Source organism: Rhipicephalus sanguineus, chromosome 8 (genome assembly GCF_013339695.2).
Source record: "Rhipicephalus sanguineus isolate Rsan-2018 chromosome 8, BIME_Rsan_1.4, whole genome shotgun sequence".
Taxonomy (NCBI): domain Eukaryota; kingdom Metazoa; phylum Arthropoda; class Arachnida; order Ixodida; family Ixodidae; genus Rhipicephalus; species Rhipicephalus sanguineus.
The window spans coordinates 165,356,155-165,376,516 of NC_051183.1; the positions used below are offsets into that span (position 1 = coordinate 165,356,155).

Below are 20,362 nucleotides of genomic sequence, written 5' to 3' on the forward strand. Positions count from 1 at the left end.
TCGTAGTCGAGTGCGCCGAGGCGTCGAAGTACCCTGTACGGTCTGAAGTATCGTCGAAGAAGCTTCTCACTAAGTCCCCGTCGGCGTATTGGCGTCCATACCCATACATGGTCACCGGGTTGGTATTCCATGTGGCGTCGTCGAAGGTTGTAGCGGCGGCTGTCAGTCGTCTGCTGGTTCTTGATCCGTATGCGGGCGAGCTGTCGTACTTCTTCGGCGCGCTGTAGGTAGTTGGTCACGTCGATGTTTTCCTCGTCGGTCACGTTTGGTAACATGGCGTCGAGCGTCGTTGCCGGGCTCCGGCCGTAGACCAACTTGTATGGCGTCATCTGTGTCGTTTCTTGTACGGCCGTGTTGAGGCGAAGGTCGGCGTCCCACGTCTTGTGCTCAACGTCGACGTACATGGCCAGCATGTCGGCGATGGTCTTATTTAGACGTTCGGTGAGGCCATTGGTCTGCGGGTGGTAGGCGGTGGTGCGGCGGTGGCTCGTCTCGCTGTATTTGAAGATCGCCTGAGTTAAGTCCGCAGTAAAGGCGGTACCTCTGTCTGTGAGGACCTCTGGGGTGCTATGACGCAAGACGATGTTCTCCACGAAGAACTTGGCTACCTCGGCGGCGCTGCCTTTGGGCAAGGCCTTTGTCTCGGCGTAGCGGGTGAGGTAGTCAGTCGCTACGACGATCCACTTGTTGCTGGAAGTCGACGTCGGGAATGGCCCCAGTAGGTCCATCCCGATTTGCTGGAACGGCCGGTGAGGTGGTTCGATTGGCTGCAGAAGTCCTGCTGGCCTAGTCGGCGGTGTCTTCCGTCGCTGGCAATCTCGGCAAGTGGGCGACGTCGGCAGCAAGGCGTGGCCAGTAGTATTTTTCCTGTATTCTGGCGAGCGTGCGGGAAACACCGAGGTGTCCAGCCGTCGGGTCGTCGTGTAGGGCCTGGAGGACTTCTGGTCGCAATGATGAGGGCACGACGAGAAGGTAGTCGGTTCGACGTGGGGAGAAGTTCTTCTTCAGGAGAACGCCGTTCCGTAAGAAAAACGACGGCAGTCCTCGCTTGAATACCTTCGGAACAACGGCGCTCTTGCACTCGAGGTACTCAATAAGGCCCCCCAGTTCCGCGTCGGCCCGTTGCCTTTCGGCGAAGTCGTCGGCACTTACAGTTCCGAGGAAGCAGTCATCGTCCTCGTCTTGCGGCGGCGCCTCGACGGGGGCACGAGACAGGCAGTCGGCGTCAGAGTGTTTTCGTCCGGACTTGTACACGACGGTAATATCGCATTCTTGAAGCCTCAGACTCCATCGTGCGAGACGACCTGAAGGGTCCTTCAAGTTAGCAAGCCAACATAAGGCGTGATGGTCACTGACAACTTTGAAGGGCCTGCCATAGAGGTAGGGGCGAAACTTTGACGTAGCCCAGAGAATGGCAAGGCATTCCTTTTCTGTTGTGGAATGGTTTGCTTCTGCCTTGGATAGTGACCGGCTAGCATAACTGATAACCCTTTCAAGCCCGTCAGTCTTTTGCACAAGGACGGCACCGAGTCCTACGCTGCTTGCGTCGGTGTGTATTTCCGTATCGGCGCAATCGTCGAAATGCGCAAGTATGGGTGGCGTCTGCAGGCGTCGTTTAAGTTCTTGAAAGGCTTGCACTTGCGCCGTTTCCCACCTGAATTCCACGTTATTCTTCGTGAGAAGCGTCAGTGGTTCGGCGATCCGTGAAAAGTTTTTGACGAAGCGTCGGTAATAGGCACATAAGCCGAGAAATCGGCGCACGGCCTTCTTTCGGTGGGTGGCGCAAAGTCGGCGATGGCAGCTGTTTTCCGCGGGTCTGTGCGCACTCCAGACTTGCTGATCACATGACCCAGAAACAAGAGCTCGTCATACGCGAATCTGCACTTTTCTGGCTTCAGGGTCAGTCCAGAGGCCTTGATTGCTTGAAGTACTGCCTCAAGCCGCCGGAGATGCTCGTCGAAGGTCGAGGAAAACACGACGACGTCGTCCAAATACACAAGGCACGTCTGCCACTTCAATCCGGCCAGTACGGTGTCCATGACACGCTGGAACGTCGCAGGTGCCGAGCAAAGACCGAAAGGCATGACCTTGAACTCGAAGAGGCCGTCTGGTGTTATAAAGGCAGTCTTCTCTCGGTCTCTCTCGTCGACTTTGATTTGCCAGTAGCCGGTCTTGAGGTCCATCGACGGAAAGTACGTCGCGTTGTGAAGTCGATCCAGGGTGTCGTCTATTGGTGGGAGGGGGTACACGTCCTTCTTCGGGATTTTGTTCAGGCGCCGATAATCAACGCAGAAGCGCAGTGTCCCGTCCTTCTTCTTCACTAACACCACGGGTGACGCACACGGACTCTTGGACGGCTGGATGATGTTGTCGCATAACATCTCGTCGACTTGTTTCTTTATCGCGTCGCGCTCTCGAGTAGAAACTCTGTAGGGGCTCTGACGGAGTGGTCGAGAATTTTCTTCTGTTATAATGCGGTGCTTCGCAAGGGGCGTTTGTCGGACCCGCGATGACGACGAGAAACAGTCCTTGTATTGCAAGAGCAGGGTTTTGAGCTGATCTTGCTTGGCCTTCGGAAGGCTCGGGTTGACGTCAAAATCCGGTTCGGGACCTCTATTCGTCGAAGCAGGTTCGGCAGCATCGAAGAGGGCGAAAGCATCGCTGGCGGCTACACATTCGTCGATGTAGGCAACCGTCGTACCAAAGTTGAGGTGCCTATATTCGTGGCTGAAGTTTGTCAGCACTACTTTTGCTTTACCGTCACGCAGCTCGGCTATACCTCGTGCGACGCAAATTTGACGGTTCAGGAGTAGGTGCTGATCGCCCTCGATGACGCCTTCAAGGTTCGCAGGTTTTTCGGTGCCGACGGAAATAATGACGCTGGAGCGCGGCGCAATGGTCACCTGCTCTTCTGTCACATTCAATGCATGGTTGCCTGGCATCGCGTGGGGCGGGAGCGCTTTGTCTGAGTTCAGTGTTATCGACTCGGACCTCAGGTCGATGACGGCGCCGTGGTCACTTAGGAAGTCCATTCCAAGTATCACATCCCTGGAGCAGTTTTGTAGGATTACAAACCTCGCAGGATAAGTCCGGTTATTGATGGTGACTCGCGCCGTGCAGACACCAATCGGCGTTATCAGATGGCCTCCAGCGGTCCGGATCTCGGGGCCTTCCCAAGCGGTCCTAACATCCTAGCAGTCCTAGCTGGGGGCTGGGTTCACGGCTTGACGGGGGCGTCCGGATCATGAAGGAACAGCACCTCCACCAGATGTCACGTGGTCGTGACGTCGACGAAGGCAGCAGTCAGCACGTCCGAGATGAAACTCTTTATTAGGCCGAACTTGTGGCCGGGAAAATGAAACTCCAGCTACAGCAATAAACTGATAGCGGCGAACAGAGCGTCGACCGTCGATCAACTGACAAGCGGTGAAGCGCGTCGGCATTTAAACATGTGCCGTCGAATATTCCAGCGTTATCGCTGGCTGTCGTGCAAATTCTAGAATAAGCTCGAGTGTGCGCGTCTTGCTCGCAATCTTAACAAAACGATCTACAATGATCGCGAAGGTTCTCGAACAATGAGGCGCGGTTCGCGCTGAGCGTTGCCGACAGTCTTTGTGGCCGAAAACCGAATATAGCAAAAGTGATAAAGAAACGCACGTGGCAATATTTTTAATCTCAGATTACGTCTTCGGTTTTGTAAAGATTGCTAGTTAAGATCTCTCTTCATATCTCGCGAGCTTTCAGTTCGGTCATATTTACCCAGAACAAATCTTGCTGCGAGGGTCTGAATGCTAATGCCCCTTGCTAATATGAACGTTCTCTTTGCTACATATTCCTTCCCATTCTACGCAAACCGTATTTTCTCAGTATATCTCCCTCAAAAGCGGCATACAGTCGTCCCTTATGCCCACTTCTTTCAATATATCTCACTAAATTTCCTGATTGACGTTGTCGTACGCCCCGGTGATGTCTAAAAAAGCCACGTATAATGGCCTGTTTTCTATTTTATATATTTCTATGCACTGAGTAAGAAGAAATAGGTTATCGTCTAACCGCCTGCCGCTTCGAAAACCATTTTGAAGTTCTCCCCAATTATCGTCATGTTCAGCCCACGTTTATCTTTAATTTTACTGCCTGCATCGCCAACCTGTTAGTACAGATGTAATGGTGAGCGGTCTATGCGAGCGAATGTTCTCCTCTGCTCCCTTGCCTTTATAGATTAAGTTCTTTCTACTTTTTCGCCAACTGTTCGGTATTTGCCTGTCCTGTAAGCATTCTTCTACGGCTTTCAACAGTGCTTCTTTAGTGTTATGTCCTACACTGTAAAAAAAGAAAACGCCCAGGTGGGAGTAAAATGCTTGTCTTCTAGCGACCCCCTCCCCCCCCCCCCCTGGAAGTTTTTTGATACTCCGGCTGGCCGGAGTTATTGCGTGGCGCCTCCGGAGTATCTTTGCTGTTCTTTCACTCCGGCGGGCCGGAGTTCTTGCGTGGCATTTTCGGAGTATTTTTCGCTGTTTTTTCACCCCGGCTGTCCGGAGTTTTTTCGCGGCAACTCCGGAGTATTTTTTGCTGTTCTTTCACTCTGGCTGGCCGGAGTGACTACGTGGCACCTTCGGAGTATTTTTCGCTATTCTTTCACTCCGGTTGGCCGGAGTTTTTTCGCGGTACCGTCGGAGTATTTTTTGTTGTTCTTTCACTTCGGCGGGACGTAGTTCTTGCGTAGTATCTTAGGAGTATTTTTCGCTGTTCTTTCACTTGGCAAAGAGCCTCAAGCTTGGCAAAGAGCCTCAAGGAAGGATATGTGTCCCCTGACTTTTGGAGGCCCTGCTTTCCCAAGACCACCTGCTCCCTAAAAACGAAGAAGAACCTTTGGACGACACTACCTGCCGAAACAGCAGAGATTGCAATGGACCATGTTGACTATGTATACCACCAAAATTTGTTGCTTGGCTAGTTGGTGCATAGTTAAAACATAAGACGGCGGCGCGAAACGGGACAAGGGCGAAACAGAAAGAAGAGACGTATACAAGCGCACTGCACGTGCGCGTGTATACGTCTGTTCTTCTTGTTTCGTGCGTGTCCCGTTTTGCGCCACCGTCTTGTATTTTTTATGTATACCAACACAGTGATGTCCACCGGGTTTATACTGCGTTACGGGATATGCAGCCAGGACGCGCAGCTTTTTAACTCATATTGCGAGGCTTGCAAGAATGCCTGCCTTGTGACACGAGAAAGTGTACCGCAGTGCCGCACCATTTGCCAGCAGAAGCTTGTAAACAGCGGTACATGCCGCCTGCATCCAGAAGTAGTAAAGGACCTTTTGCGTCTAGCAGCCCATGTGCCACGGATTGGTTGCAGGGAGCATTGAGGTGCTTTAACAAGATCGCTTGCCATGTTTTTCTGCATTACACGTGTTCATTTTCTGCTCAGAGGGCGGAACCAGCGAGCTACTGAAAACAAAGCCAATAGGGTTAAGCATGTGCTACGTAATATTTTAATAATCTGCATTGAATGTACTGTTTTGAATAAAGTGGTATCAAGGTAACAGTCTTGTACTTTATAGCAATATTTTACCGCATTGCAGAAAAACCGGCGTTGACTTCCTATCTTTAAAGCACAGTGGCGTAGCTAGGAGATGACACACCGGGCCAGTGCACCCCCCCCCCCCCGAATTTTTTTTTTTTTTTTGTTGCCATGGCATACAGAGCACAGAATGACACTCGACCACATCTGTCTGCCCGGCCCCGTCAGATCAAGGAGGTGATCCGCCCTCCCGCGAAAAAAATTTCTGCATAGACCCCTATTAAAGTACTATTACAGTCGCAAGTATGTGATTGATCTGCAAGCGACACATGCAGGGTTTTCCAACCTGCTGGCCTTCGTTAGCGATTTCTGTAAACACCTTTCGCTGGACACAAGCGCGCCAACCTCGCAAGAGGTGGCCGCAAAAGCCCGCACTCTGTCGCAGGGGTCTCAAACTCACCTCAGCTAGCGGGTCGCAGTCGCAAATTTAGTCTCCCTCAATTAAAACGACGGGGGAGGGGGGATAGTTAGCATAATGTCAGCTAACTTCGCCATTTCAAAGAAGGCCTTTCTCATATCTCATATATATATATATCTCATTTCTGAAAGGGATTTGCCGTCAGAAACAAATCGACAGTGATCTCCAGAATGTCAGAACTGTGAACGCCGATTTTGAAATATAGAGTTTCTGCTACACTGCAGTTATGTTTCAACACATGTTGACCGAATGGGGTACTATCATGAAAAATATTCTTGAGTCCATTCATGTCTGTGTATCTCATGAACATACTTATCAATAAAATAAAAAAAAATATGAGGAAAGGCAGTCATGTGCGGGTCGGGCCGCTAGCAGAAGGTCCGCGGGCCGCGTGTTTGACACCCCTGCTGTATCGGCTGCGTGGTCGGCGCTTGTAAACTACACGTGAAATGAATTCAGAGCAGTGAAAGACTTCATAAAGTGCTCTCGACTTCTATAACACTAAATAAAAGTGCATCGCAAGCACTGCAGCGGAGAAAGAGCGCGCCCAAAGCCGGCACGAAGGTAAGCAGATGAAGCGACAAAACCACGGCGCCCCTGCCAGCAGCGCCATGGCGCGGCAGGAACGCGTCTTTGGGCCAGCTTCCGAAGGCCGGTCGTCACATCTCCCCATTCTAGCCACCCTAGCCAAGGTCGGTGGCTGACCGGCCGCGGAGCCACTAGAGACGAGAGGCGTTGTCACTGACGCACACCCATGAAATTATCCGAACTAAGAGCGAGTCCCGTCTTCATCTCTCAGTCTTTTCCTTCGTTTCCTCTTGCTTTATTTCTTTGTTTATTTATTTTATTTTATTTAGAAAATACTGCGGTCACCGAAGACTGGGCAGGTGGGCAACATTACAATAAACACATATGCAAACATCGAGAAACATTCAAAGGAATAATCAAATTTGCAAGAATACAAAATGGATGATACAACAAATATAACAAAAATATAACAAACCATACATAAGAATAAACAATGGCGGAAATGGAGTGATATCTTAAAGCGCAAAGAAAAACAATATACGCATACGTACAGACAAATTTATGCACATGGAAACGCCTCAAGTACTATTACAAATACTGAGCACTAACAATCCGAAAAAGTGATATTGCGTGAAGACAGAGTATAAACACTATAATAAGCACAAGAAGTACAGAGAAGGTGCACTAACGTCATGGTTGGGATGCTCCGAGCAACGCTTTCTCGAAGCCATCAGATGAAACGACATCAGGTGGTAAGCTATTCCACTGAATAATTGTTCGGGGGAAGAAGGAATTTTTAATGACGTTAGTCCGAGTGGTGTATGGGAGCAGGTTATGCGTATGACGATGCCTAGATGCGCGAGGAGAGAATGTATGTATGTATTAATGGGCAGGAATATTCAGCTTATTATTATAAATGGTAAGCTCAATACATTTCTATTTCAAGGCTAGGATGCAAGTTCTTGCGACCACCCAATGCAAGGGAAAGCTACAGCTTCATCATCACCAACCCGGTATTCCGCTTACAAAATTCGCATAAGTAATGCGATATTAAATTATTTACCGAGAATATATGAATGTTCGAGCATGCTTCCTGGAACAGTAAGAAACGTTTGAAACAAAGAACGCAGAAGCCATAAATTTGATGACTCAACCCTATTAAAGAAACAAAGTGCCGGTGTACCTACGCGTTTATCAGTGTAGTGTTGTGTCTTATAGCTCTATTCCAGTTTTGTATGTCTGGATTACGGTACACATTTTATGCACTTACGTAAACTAGTGGAAAGTCATCACTCGTGTGTGTCATTGTCTCAGCGTGTGCTTTGTCTGTATTGTTGAGTGTTCGCTATGTTTCTCTTTGAAGTACATAGCCCGCGCTGCTCATGCAGGACCCACATTGGTACAGAAATGATGCAAAGCACGGCCTTCTCGCCGGAGCCAAAGCTCATCTGCAGCAGGACGGGTGGATCTCGTGGCGTTCTCTGGGTTCCCTCATGGAGAGTTCCTTCTACAATCTGTGCCTCCCCTTGCTGCCTTCCACAGCAGGCAGCACTTTGTGATCTCACTTACTCGGATCAACACTGGTGCCCATGCGCTTTGCGTTTTCCCTTTTCAGAACGCGGCCGAGATTGGTTTCTCAAGGCGGCACTAGATGGACGTCCGAGCAAGGCACAAGTTTCAGGGGACGGCTTCAAGAGGTGGTGTCGCTGAAGGCAGCGTTTCAACAAGTGGAAATACCTTCGTTGTTGCCTTGACAAATGCGAGTGTCAAAACGTTGGCACCAGCGGCACCCCCTTTCCCAATGGAGAGACCTCTGTGTCGCGCAATGTCGAGTGATTTCCTTGAATATTAATAATATATGAGGCTGTAAATAAACAATGAGCTTCTACGCTACTTAAACAAGAAACGTGAGTTTTAACCCTCTCAGACGCCACATATGAAGAACTGTCTGTAAATGCGTCAGATCGATACAACGTTATTTCAAGGCGCTCTACATTCTATTGCAACAAAAATAATGTCATAATGCATTAATTTATGTGTGTTAAACAGGGTGTCTACTGACCGGGAAAACCGGGAATTTTCAGGGATTTTGGGTAGTCTGGAAATTCTCAGGGAAAACTCAGGGAAATTGTGCTCCCATCAGGGAAAATCCACAGTAACTTTATTGAAAGGCAACGAAAGTCGCTCTAGCGCTGGCTCGATTTTTTGTGAACGCATTTTTCAAATCAAACGGCCGCTGCAGCTGCGGGGAAGGGGCGCACCTCGATGCTCTCATCGCATTCGGAGCGGTGGATTGGGAGATAATCCGGCTAATGCGTGGCATGCGGGAACCATGAACCACGACACATCGTATCGAGCAATGTTGTCAGGGTGTTCTTTTACTACGCCGTGTAGTTCTGTATTCTCAGTCGCGCGTGCTGTGCGTTAGCGCACGATATGGTGGTGTTGTTATCGCCGCTTGTCAAGTAACAAGTATGATTAGTTGTAGAAGCGGTAGCAGTAGATGCAACGAGCTCGAGTTATCTTGCAAGCGATCGCGATCGTTCAGGAAGCGGATGTCTTCGTCGTGGCTGGTATCTGGCAAGCCACCCCGATCGGCGAGGAAAAAGACGACGACGCTTGTTGGCTGTTATCGGAGAGCTCACTCGCTCTGATCCCTAGCACGGCTGAAACAAGTTTTAGGCAGTCGAGCGATATTTTTTGGGGTGCAACTCGCAATTACGAGCCACACCACGTGGCTGCTTTGCTACAAAGCCAAATGACTAAACTTTTCAGAGCCAAGGCATAGCGGCGACCGACATTCGCGACACCGGCACGAGTCCCACTTGCTCGATTCGGCGCGCGATGTCGGAAAACAGTAACGTGTCCACCATAATCGGATGTACGGTAATTCAGGCTGTTGCCGTGCTTTCATGCGATCTTAGCCCGCAGTTATATTGTTTGTTTGTGTTTTTTTTTGCGATATATAGACAGCTATATAGACACTCCAGTTATATAGACACTCCGATATATGCAGTTATATAGACACTCCAGGCGAATTTTTTGCCTTCGTCATGATCTTCCTTATCAAGTCCAAATCGCGATTACATCACCCCGCGTGTCGTATGCTCCATGTGCGAGTGAAACTGCGCGAGCGCTGCCGACGAACGGAGCTTAAGCAGAGATAAAACGAGCCGACCGTCTACTTCGCCCGATGGGCACAAGGAGATAGGAGCCGGAGGGTTGCGGAGGTGGATGGCGGCTGCGTGAGTCCGACAGGAAGTGCGTATTTTGTACCAGAGGGTGTGGTCGCGTGTGCCGCGGTATCATTTGAGGGGATCAGCAGACGGCTCATACCTTTGTAGGTGTTCTGCTCTAATTGCAAAACTTCCGTTGAAGCCATAGTAGTGGTGGATCCAGACAGAGGGGGGGGGTAGCGGCGATCCCCCCCCCCCCTTAAAGCCACCCCCCCCCCTGCAGTGCCTGTCGTCCACCTCCTTTGTCAGGCTGCCTGCTGAGTTTGCCCCCTTTGTCAGGTTGTTTTACCTACAACTGGCCAAAAGGGATAAAGCGAATCTTGTCCCTGCTCTCTACCTCTCTCCTCATCGCTCTACCCTTTCCTCCTTCCATATGCATATTTACAACTAATGCTTCTTAGGCGCCGCCATAATCCCCTCTGGGCTGTTGTAAATATGCGTGACCCACCAAAATGCACTGCTGACGCACTTGCTTCAGCCTTTGTACCCCCCCCCCCCCCCAAAGTAGGCACCTGGATCTGCCCCGGAGCCATAGATAGGGCACTAAGGAGTGAGCTGCTAGCATATATTCGTATAAAATTCCTATTTGTTGCCCTCGGCTTCACTATTTCGCTCTCGCGGTAAAACTGACTCGTTTTTTCTAGCGTGCGACGGTTTTCGATATTGCGCGTTCTTGGAGAGCAAATGGTTCGGCTGGGCAACATGATAGCAAAGGCGTCGCACTGCTCTGTACAACGCGCGATGGTTTGACAACCTGCAGCAGAATAAGCTCAATTCCACAGTGCGTTAAACCCGCATTTGTTTCGTCTTTACAAGTGACACTCTGACAAGGCACCTAACTGTGATTGCTGCACCTTAGGCTAAACAAAATTAATTTTTTTTTCACACGCACATACAAAAAAGTTTTTTCCTGTTGCCGTATTAGTCGAGCATTCTTATGGCATTTCCACTTTAACATTAATCCTTCGGTAACTGCCTTGCATGAAAGGTCGAATTTCAGTTTAACAAAGTTTCGATATAACGAAGTAAGTTGCCGCTTTTACCAACTTCGCTATATTGGTTTAACTGTTCTCTGTACTTTTCAAATGGGTTTAAATCGTTTTTATTTTTTAACGTGCGTACTAGAGAGTGACGTCATCGAGCGAGATAGTCTCTACCCATCTTGACATAAAACAAAGTTCTGTTTCACTCAGGGAGTTTTAGCAAAAACACTCAGGGAAAACCTGGAAAACTCAGGGAATTTAGAAATGTCAACTCGGTAGACACCCTGGTTAGAGTAATTATTTCTAATTCAATTGTAATTAAATATCTATTTATTGTGAAGTCATTCATGCTCCGTTATTGCGTTAATAGAATTAAATTTTACGCCAGAAATATAGTGCAAATTGGTTTTCGTGTCCACTTGGAGCAAAGAAAAATTATACTTTTGACGTGGCTCGTGGGAAGAAGCACGTCGAAGTCCGTAGTGACTTCAGCAAACTAGTCTTATACAGCAGTACACTGCAAAATGAAGTGAAATGAAGACATATTTATTATGCAAGAGCTTCATTTCATCCGATGCTGAATGCATCTTGCTCTCTTTAAGCCCCTAGTTGTTACAAATGGCAAAAACAAGGGGTGTACACAATTGTGTACATAGCGTGTGAAAACGTTAAGTTGTACAGGTCGCACGCAGTGGGGATCTACATACCTGTGGCATCGTTTATGTGAAACATTTTGCCATTATCTGGTTATCGGGCGCCATTGGGGTATCATCAGAGTTATCAATTATACGTTTGTTTCTATAAAGCAAGCAATTTGTTTATGATGCAAGCATTTTGAGCCGACGAATGCAGGATAGCGGCAACGTGACAGTTGTACTCTGGCGAAAAGGCATGTTTCATTATGACATGGGCTGCTCCTGAATGTGGTACCTTATGACTTATATCTTCATGGTGTTTTCTGGAGAAAAGTAATAGGGAACCACAGCAAAATGTGTTGGGCGAGTTGATTTTTAGCTTCCATGCTTATAGCGTCGGACGACACCACAGAGAAGAAGGTACACAAGACACACCGAGCGCTGTTGACAACTGAAATTTTATTGAAACCAGCAGGCCTTTTATACGCAATGGTGACCTGAAAGAGGTACACGAAACATGCGCGGACGGAACATGAGTGCCGGTAGAAAAGACATGCGTCAAATTTTGCAATCAAGGTACTTGATTTCTTTTTGGGCCAGTGCTACTGAGGCTTCGCTTATACACATGTCCTGCAATCTTGCAATCACGTATGCCTCGTGTATTTCTCTTGTTAGGGCATCACGCTGTTCACCTATGACATTGCAGTCTGTGTTCACAAAGTTTACGGTCATTTTCTTCTGATCGGCAATGCAATGTTTGGCCACACGGCCACAAGAGGGCTACGCGTACAAAATTGTTTTTCGGCGCCGAAGGGACGACCATGTGTCCTGTGTGCCTTCTCAGTGGTCTCGCGCTCTAGATAAACGTCAGACTCTGCCCAGGCGGCGCTGCGAAAAACACCGCCACCATTGCTCTAATAGCAGCCCTGGCTCTAACTGGGTAGCGCAAAGAGAGCCGTCCGCAAGCGAAGGTAGTACATAGGCCACAATATACCCCCCCCCCCCCCATTTCGTTGGTGTCGAGGCACGGTTTCCTGAAAACCAAGGACCTGGAAAGCTTCTTTCGCCAGTGCACGTTTCATAGGCGCGCTGCGACTCGCAAGTACAAGCGATAATCGCACGACATCTAGTTCGAGGCAAGCCCTCCGACGTCCGTTATGTAGCGCGTCAAATTTGGGTATATACATAGCAATGTTGGGGAATGGGCGCCTCCATTCCATTCCAATTCTATTCCGGGGAATTAGAACTTGCCGCAATTCCATTCCTTTCAGTACCTCGGAATGAAAAAACTTAGCCCATTCCCACTCCGGGAATGGCCGAGCAGTTCAATTCCATTCCTGTAATTCCTCAACGTTGGCAAGGAATCTTGATACTTTTATCGAGTTAAGAATGAACGCCCCATAAAGCAGATATCATCACGTGCATTAAGAACTGCAAAAGTACGCAAAACCCGTTACCAAGGTCGAGGGATAGTAGCTTGGTGACATATCTCGTGCAGTACAACCACCCTACTAATTCCCATAGGGGCAGTTCTTCCGCTACCTATAGTATTTGCATGGTCAGCATGTTTGAACGAATGGTGATGTTTTAATATTGTTTAAGCTTAAATGTGTTAATGCTAAAATGACGACATAGCGTATTTTATGCTGACAAAAGTAGTGTTCAGGAAGGCTAAGCAGTTTTGCCACGCGTCTGGAGCGGTCGTGAATATGGAGAAAACTAACATTTGGTTAAGGGGGAACAAAACCCTGTAGATCTGCCGGTATTAGTTGGAAGAGTGCACCGCTCGGGCGCCTTATGCCTTTGCATCGAATACGGAACACGGGGCCGCACTGCTCGTCAGCACTCGCGCTTGTCAAGCGTGCCTGGCAAGGATGGATGGGGTGAGAAATTTCTGTGTTCACCTGTGCACAGGTATGCAATGTCTTCCTTGTCGCAAAGGTTATTTACGTGAGTCAGGTACTACACTGCTCGTGAGATAAAGATCAGGGTGTGCATAGAGTATTCGCCACTTTAGTGTGGGGGTATCAATGGGAACCAACGCGCAGGGATAATTTGCCCTTCAGTATCTGCTGGGATAATGCATTTGTTTGCACACTAACTTATGCCTCGGTTTCTCTTTTACAAATTGGCAGATCGTTACACTTTTACATCACGGCTAACCTTGGCTCTGGCTAACTAAAGGTGGACCTAGAGAATGCGTTGTGGCCTTAGACTTCGAAAAAACATGTACTCTGGCCTACATGACTAATTTGAGCATATTACAGTAGCAATTAAGGGTGTAGCAAAATACGTTCCTTCCCAATGCCCTCATTGCTTGGCGATGCGGACACGGGTCGAGTCGTAGCAACCGAGTGAAGAAAAGATGCAAGGAAAAAGGATAGCGATAATAATGAAATGATCCCGGAGCAGTGGGAGTGCGGGCTGACCAGCTCTCAGCTCGAGACTCGGGAACGCCTGATCTCCCGCGCTGGAGCAGCAGCGGTCGCTCGTAGCTTTTTGAGCTTATAAGGGGCCACCCACCTTTGATTTATTTTTATCGGTTCAAACAAATCTTTCTACAACAACAACACGTCCGGCAATCAGTCACTAGTTCTTTGGCAATCACTACCTCATGAAAAGTGCTTAGGCGTCCTCGTGATTTTTAAATGCTGCAATAAAGGTCGAAAGCAGTGCATAGTGCAAAAAGAAATTTTATTTTGGTTTTATTCATCGACATTTTGCTACGAAAGGTTATGAGCTAAACGGGCGCTTTGCCGTTTAGTTTTTAAAACCCGAAGTGTGAATGACGGCTGCTTCAACGGTTGGTTCTTTAAAAAAAGAAGTGAGATAAGACAATTGCCGCCTCCCTATGTGTTGCGCTTCACAAACATGAGCTGCTCGAAAGAGGTGTTTGACAGCCGATTTCGCTTCGCTGTCATTATCAGGGATGCCGTAGAAAACACGCGTTCCACGTCAGATGACGTTGCATTCACGGTGAAAACTGCCCTTGCGAGGCGGGAAAGCGGCTTTCCTTCGCTTTCCAATAGGTCAGGGGCTTAACCGTGTCTGCGCAAATTCCCTCTGAAAGGTAAAGAGAAATTTCCGCTGCAATAGATCCAGGCATATTGCCTCGGTGGGCATTATCATTTTGCCTGAGTCTGCTTGGCCCTGCTTCATAATCTGCATTCGCGACAGTGCTGGCGCTGTCCTGCCCTAACAAAAGAGGCCCCCTCCCCAGCACAGCAGAACGCATCTGCTCGGCTGTTGCAGCTGAACACCAAGAAGATTTAAACCGTGGGTCTAGGAGGGCACCCATAAAAAAAAACAATAGAGTCAGTCCACGTGCTTGCGAACCGCTTCTCCAGGCTACGTTGTAGGCCTTTAACCGCCTCTTTGCAAAGAAGTGTGCCTTTGCTTAAGGTTTCCACAAGGTAAACTTCAATATTTCGCAACGCGGGAAGCAAAAGCCCGGCTGTCTCGTGCCTTTTCTGCAGCAACTCCGTGGCTTCCTCTACAGGGGAGAGAAGATCAATCAAGTCTGTCGCCAGCCTCAGTTCATATTTAGACAGTTTAATCTTCTTGCACGCGTGCAGGGTTTCTGTCAGGCCTGGATGACTCGAAAAAGTGGTAACGAGCTTTCTCATCATTCGCAGCTGCGAGTTCCACCTCGTCGCGTTGTGATATTCCAAATGCAGAACGGCCGCATTCAACACTTCCGTGTCGGCGGTGCTCTTGCGTATAGATGCAACGATGGCGCCACATTTTCGTACGACTTCCTCGGCATTTGGGTCCTAAAATAAAGTGAGGACGACAGTTAGTGAATATTGACACTGCAAGTACAGGTAGCGCAAACAGCAAACATGCAGTGCAGTAGAGTTCCAGAAAGAGAATGACGACATATGTAATCGTACGGTATTGCAGTCGACGACACACTGACACTCTTCAAGTATTTTGCCTATTCAAGACTGCATTATATCGCCGAGAGATCGGGCTACAGGTGGCAGCACCGTCGCCGCGCTAGTGCGGATAGGCGGTTGTCGGCGCATATACAAACGAACAAAACAGCGCTTCGTTGTGAGCTATTTGACCCGATTTCCGGTAAACAAAATACGTTGACTGCAGCTTTCTGGTAATATGTGCGCTCTTCATTCCCGAATTAATGCACGAAGCGCGCCGAACGTCACTACTACTTGTGAGAGAAGCGCATTCTGCCAACGAAAGGGTTGCTCGCCTACGGCAACAGTCGGCGTTTTCGCAATGGATGACGTTTCTTATTGTTTTATTTGTTCATGTTTAGCTTGTGTTCCACCTACTACGAACTGCTGTAGCGCGACTGAATTTATTTACTTCTTGTTCATATGGATACCCCCCAACAACAAAAAAAAAAAAGCCCGTATTCCTGCACGATGAGTTCAAATAGCACTATGTGCACTGCGTGCTCAAATATTCATCCGCATTTCCTATTCAGTTCTCCATGAAATGTAGGACAGTTGATAGGTTTACTGAGGAAATGTACGTGGCTGACAGCGCTTTAGCAATATATATACGGAGACGTTTAACACGCACACGCTTGTTTTTATTCCAGTAACAGTACACAAAGGCAACTGTACAGCATGGAACTTTCTTCGATTGATTACTTGCACGAAAGTAATGGAACAAAGGCCCGGTTATTTCACGGGACCAAAATACACTTTTTCATGCGAATAATGTCCGCTGCTTTCCGCCAGTCTATTACAACGTAACACAAACGCTCAAGGTAATGTATAAAGAAAAAAAATCGGCAGATCCCACGCACTGTGGGAATCGATGTAATGCGAAGCAGCCAGCAAAGTGCTGCATATATCGCCTTGTTTGTCTTTGAGCCAAATGAAATCATTCATGCCATGGCATCTAGTCCACCATATATAGCATGTTTGCCATGCACGACCGCATGCACAACCTAGTATACACCATGCCAATGAAACGCATATTCTGGTATATACAATGCATGACCTGTCGTTTATGTTCATCACGCACTCGTGTCATGCCATACCAATTTTGGTATATATCCAGTTAACAAAACGACCGGAAGCGCACCATGACAGTGGCATGTAAATTATACCGTGCATGACATGCATAACATGATTCGCATGTTAAGACCTCTCATTTATGTTCGTCACACAGTCACATCACGCAATACCAATTTTGGTGTATATCAAACGAGCGAAATGGCCGCGAGTGCACCATGAGTATAGCATGTAAATCATGCCATACATGACATGCATATCATGGTTTTTCACGTTACCACCTATCACTAATGTTCATCATACAGTCACATCGCGCAATAGCAGTTTTGGTGTATATCAAGCTAGCGAAACGGCCGCGAATGTACCATGAGCGTGGCATGTAAATCTAGACATACATGACATGCATGTCATTGTTTTCATGTTACCACGTGTTATTCATGCTCTTCATACAGTCACATCGCGCAATACCAAGTCTGGTGCATATCAATCTAGCAAAACGGCCACGAGTGCGCCATGAGCACGACATGTAAATCATGTCGTACATGTCATGCATATCATGATTTTCATGTTAACACCATTCATTTACGTTCGTCATACAGTCGCTTCGCGCAATACCAATTTTGGTGTATATCAAGCAAGTGAAACGGCCGCGAATGCACCATGAGCGCGGAATGTAAATCATGACATACATGACATGCATGTCATGGTTTTCATGTTACCACCTGTTATTCATATTCGTCGTACACTCGCGTCGCGCAATACCAATTTCGGTATATATCAAGCTAGGAAAACGGCCACGCATGTATCACTAGTGTGGCTTGCATGTCATGACCTGCATGTCATGATTTCTATGTTACCACCTCTCATTTACGTTCGTCATGCAGTCGCGTCGCGCAATACCAATTTGGTGTATATCAAGCAAGCGAAACGGCCACGAGTGCGCCATGAGCATGACATGTAAATCATGTCGTACATGTCATGATTTTCATGTTACCGCGTCTCATTTACGTTCGTCATACAGTCGCTGCGCGCACTACCAATTTTGGTGTACATCAAGCTAGCGAAGCGGCCGCGAATGCATCAGGAGCGTGGCATGTAAATCATGACATACATGACATGCATGTCATGGTTTTCATCTTACCAATTGTTATTCATGTTCTTCATACAGTCACTTCGCGCAATACCAATTTTGGCGTATATCAATCTACTGAAACGGCCGCTAACGCACCATGAGCGTGGCACGTAAATCAGGTCGTACATGACTTGCATGTCATGATTTTCATGTTACCACCTCTCACTTACGTTCGTCACACGGTCGTGTCACGCAATACCAATTTTGGTGTATGTCATGCAAGCGAAACGGCTGCAAATGCACCATGAGCGCGGCATGTAAATCATGACATACATAACATGGATGTCATGGTTTTCATGCTACCACCTGTTATTCATGTTCTTCATACAGTCACATCGCGCAATACCAGCTTTGGTGTATATCAATCTAGCGAAACGACCGCGAGTGCGCCATGAGCGTGGCATGTAAATCATGTCGCACATGACATGTATGCCATGATTTTCATGTTACCACGTGTCAGTTATGTTCGTCATATAGAAATGTCACGCTCTGTCTATCTATCTATCTATCTATCTATCTATCTATCTATCTATCTATCTATCTATCTATCTATCTATCTATCTATCTATCTATCTATCTATCTATCTACTATCTATCTATCTAGCCGCCTACGACTTTGTGCTCTCCTGGCCACTTCGTTAATCGGATGTATACCAAAATTGGTGTGTCATAACATGGCCTTATTACGAACATAAATGACAGGCCATATCATGAAAATCATGACACCCATGTCATGAACAGCATGATTTACATTCCACGGCCTTAGGCTCTTGCGGCCGTTCCGTTAATTTCATATACATCAAAATTGGTACGGCGTGACAAGAATTCATGACGAACATAATGACTGGTCCTAACAAGCAAATCATGACGCGCATGTCATGTGCTCATGTGCAGCATGATTTACATGACATGGTCTCTGGGCGCTCGCGGCTGTTTAAATGAAGGAATATATACGAAAACTGGTATGACGAGACATTTCTATATGACGAACATAACTGACACGTGGTAACATGAAAATCATGGCATACATGTCATGTACGACATGATTTACATGCCACGCTCATGGCGCACTCGCGGTCGTTTCGCTAGATTTATATAGACCAAAGCTGGTATTGCGCGATGTGACTGTATGAAGAACATGAATAACAGGTGGTAGCACGAAAACCATGACATCCATGTCATGTATGTCATGATTTACATGCCGCGCTCATGGTGCATTCGCGGCCGTTTCACAGCTTGATGTACACCAAAATTGGTATTGCGCGAAGCGACTGTATGACGAACGTAAATGAATGGTGTTAACATGAAAATCATGATATGCATGACATGTACGACATGATTTACATGTCATGCTCATGGCGCACTCGTGGCCGTTTGGCCAGATTGATATGCACCAGAATTGGTATTGCGCGATGTGACTGTATGAAGAGCATGAATAACAGGTGGTAACATGAAAACCATGACATGCATGTCATGTATGTCTAGATTTACATGCCACGCTCATGGTGCATTCGCGGCCGTTTCGCTGGCTTATATACACCAAAACTGCTATTGCACGATGTGACTGTATGATGAACATTAGTGACAGGTGGTAACGTGAAAACCATGATATGCATGTCATGTATGGCATGATTTACATGCTATACTCCTGGTGCACTCGCGGCCATTTCGCTCGTTTGATATACACCAAAATTGGTATTGCGCGATGTGACTGTGTGACGAACATAAATGAGAGGTCTTAACATGCGAATCATGTTATGCATGCCATGCACGGTATAATTTACATGCCACTGTCATGGTGCGCTTCCGGTCGTTTTGTTAATTAGATATATACCAAAATTGGTATGGCATGACACGAGTACGTGATGAACATAAACGACAGGTCATGCATTGTATATACCAGAATATGCGTTTCATTGGCATGGTGTATACTAGGTTGTGCATGCATGCGTGCATGGCAAACATGCTATATATGGTGGACTAGATGTCATGGCATGAATGATTCCATTTGGCTCAAAGACAAACAAAGCGATATATGCAGCACTTTGCTGGCTGCTTCGCATTACATCGATTCCCACAGTAAGTGGGACCTGCCGATTTTTTTACCACCGAGCCACTATAGAAGGCTATATTCATATGAGATTTAATACTTCTCATCTTTAGGACAACACGAAGTGCACTTTGCAATGCGCTTGGACCACAGAGCGGCACCTACACTGATATGACTCTCGTGAACGGAAGGTACGACGACCACACATAGCATTCTTGACAAGTGCACTCACTGATCTTATTACTGTACATATACAGCCGATCAAGGCCAAATGCTTCTTTACATCGTGTTAGGCATACGTACGAGCGGTTAAAGTTGCATAAACACAACGGAACAAACCGCCTTTCGAGGACCTGAATGACGTATACGCGCACACGCAAACACAACGTGGCTAGCAGATGACGCATGGAGCAATCCACACTCACCGCCGCGCGCCCCGATCCAGGTGGCCGTGCCACACTAGGCGCGGTTCAGCCAGAAGCCGCCAGGCGGCGACTCTGTTCGATCTTGCGGCCAATAAAGTGGGGACAGACACAGCCGTTTTCTCTAGCCCTACGATAAACTGAGTCCACATCAACACATAGGCTGCACCTTCCTGTTCTTTAGGAATAAACCGTGCACGTAGTGTCATGGCTTCGGCACAACGGCTGTTATTATCTTAACGAAATGGGCTTCGTAATTCAAATAACCATACTGGTAACAGGGTGCCGCTTCGCTGGTACTAAAAGGAGTGACGTTCGCAGGATTTCATTTTCCCGTGTGGGAAGGGAGGGGGGAGGCGTGTAATAAAAAAAATAATAAAAAATACA

The 20,362-nt window shown here is 47.5% G+C and overlaps 1 protein-coding gene across 3 annotated transcripts in view; it reads left to right on the top strand.

Moving 5' to 3' along the window:
* Positions 1 to 8,111, top strand: part of LOC119402456 (ufm1-specific protease 1) — a 91,648-nt gene extending 83,537 nt beyond the window's left edge. For all 3 annotated transcript variants that reach the window (XM_037669611.2, XM_037669609.2, XM_037669610.2), the window contains exon 6: positions 7,918 to 8,111. In XM_037669611.2, the coding sequence (XP_037525539.1) occupies positions 7,918 to 8,088 (171 nt within the window). In that variant the 3' untranslated portion in view covers positions 8,089 to 8,111. The remainder of the gene's footprint in view (positions 1 to 7,917) is intronic.
* Positions 8,112 to 20,362: the final 12,251 nt, after the last annotated feature.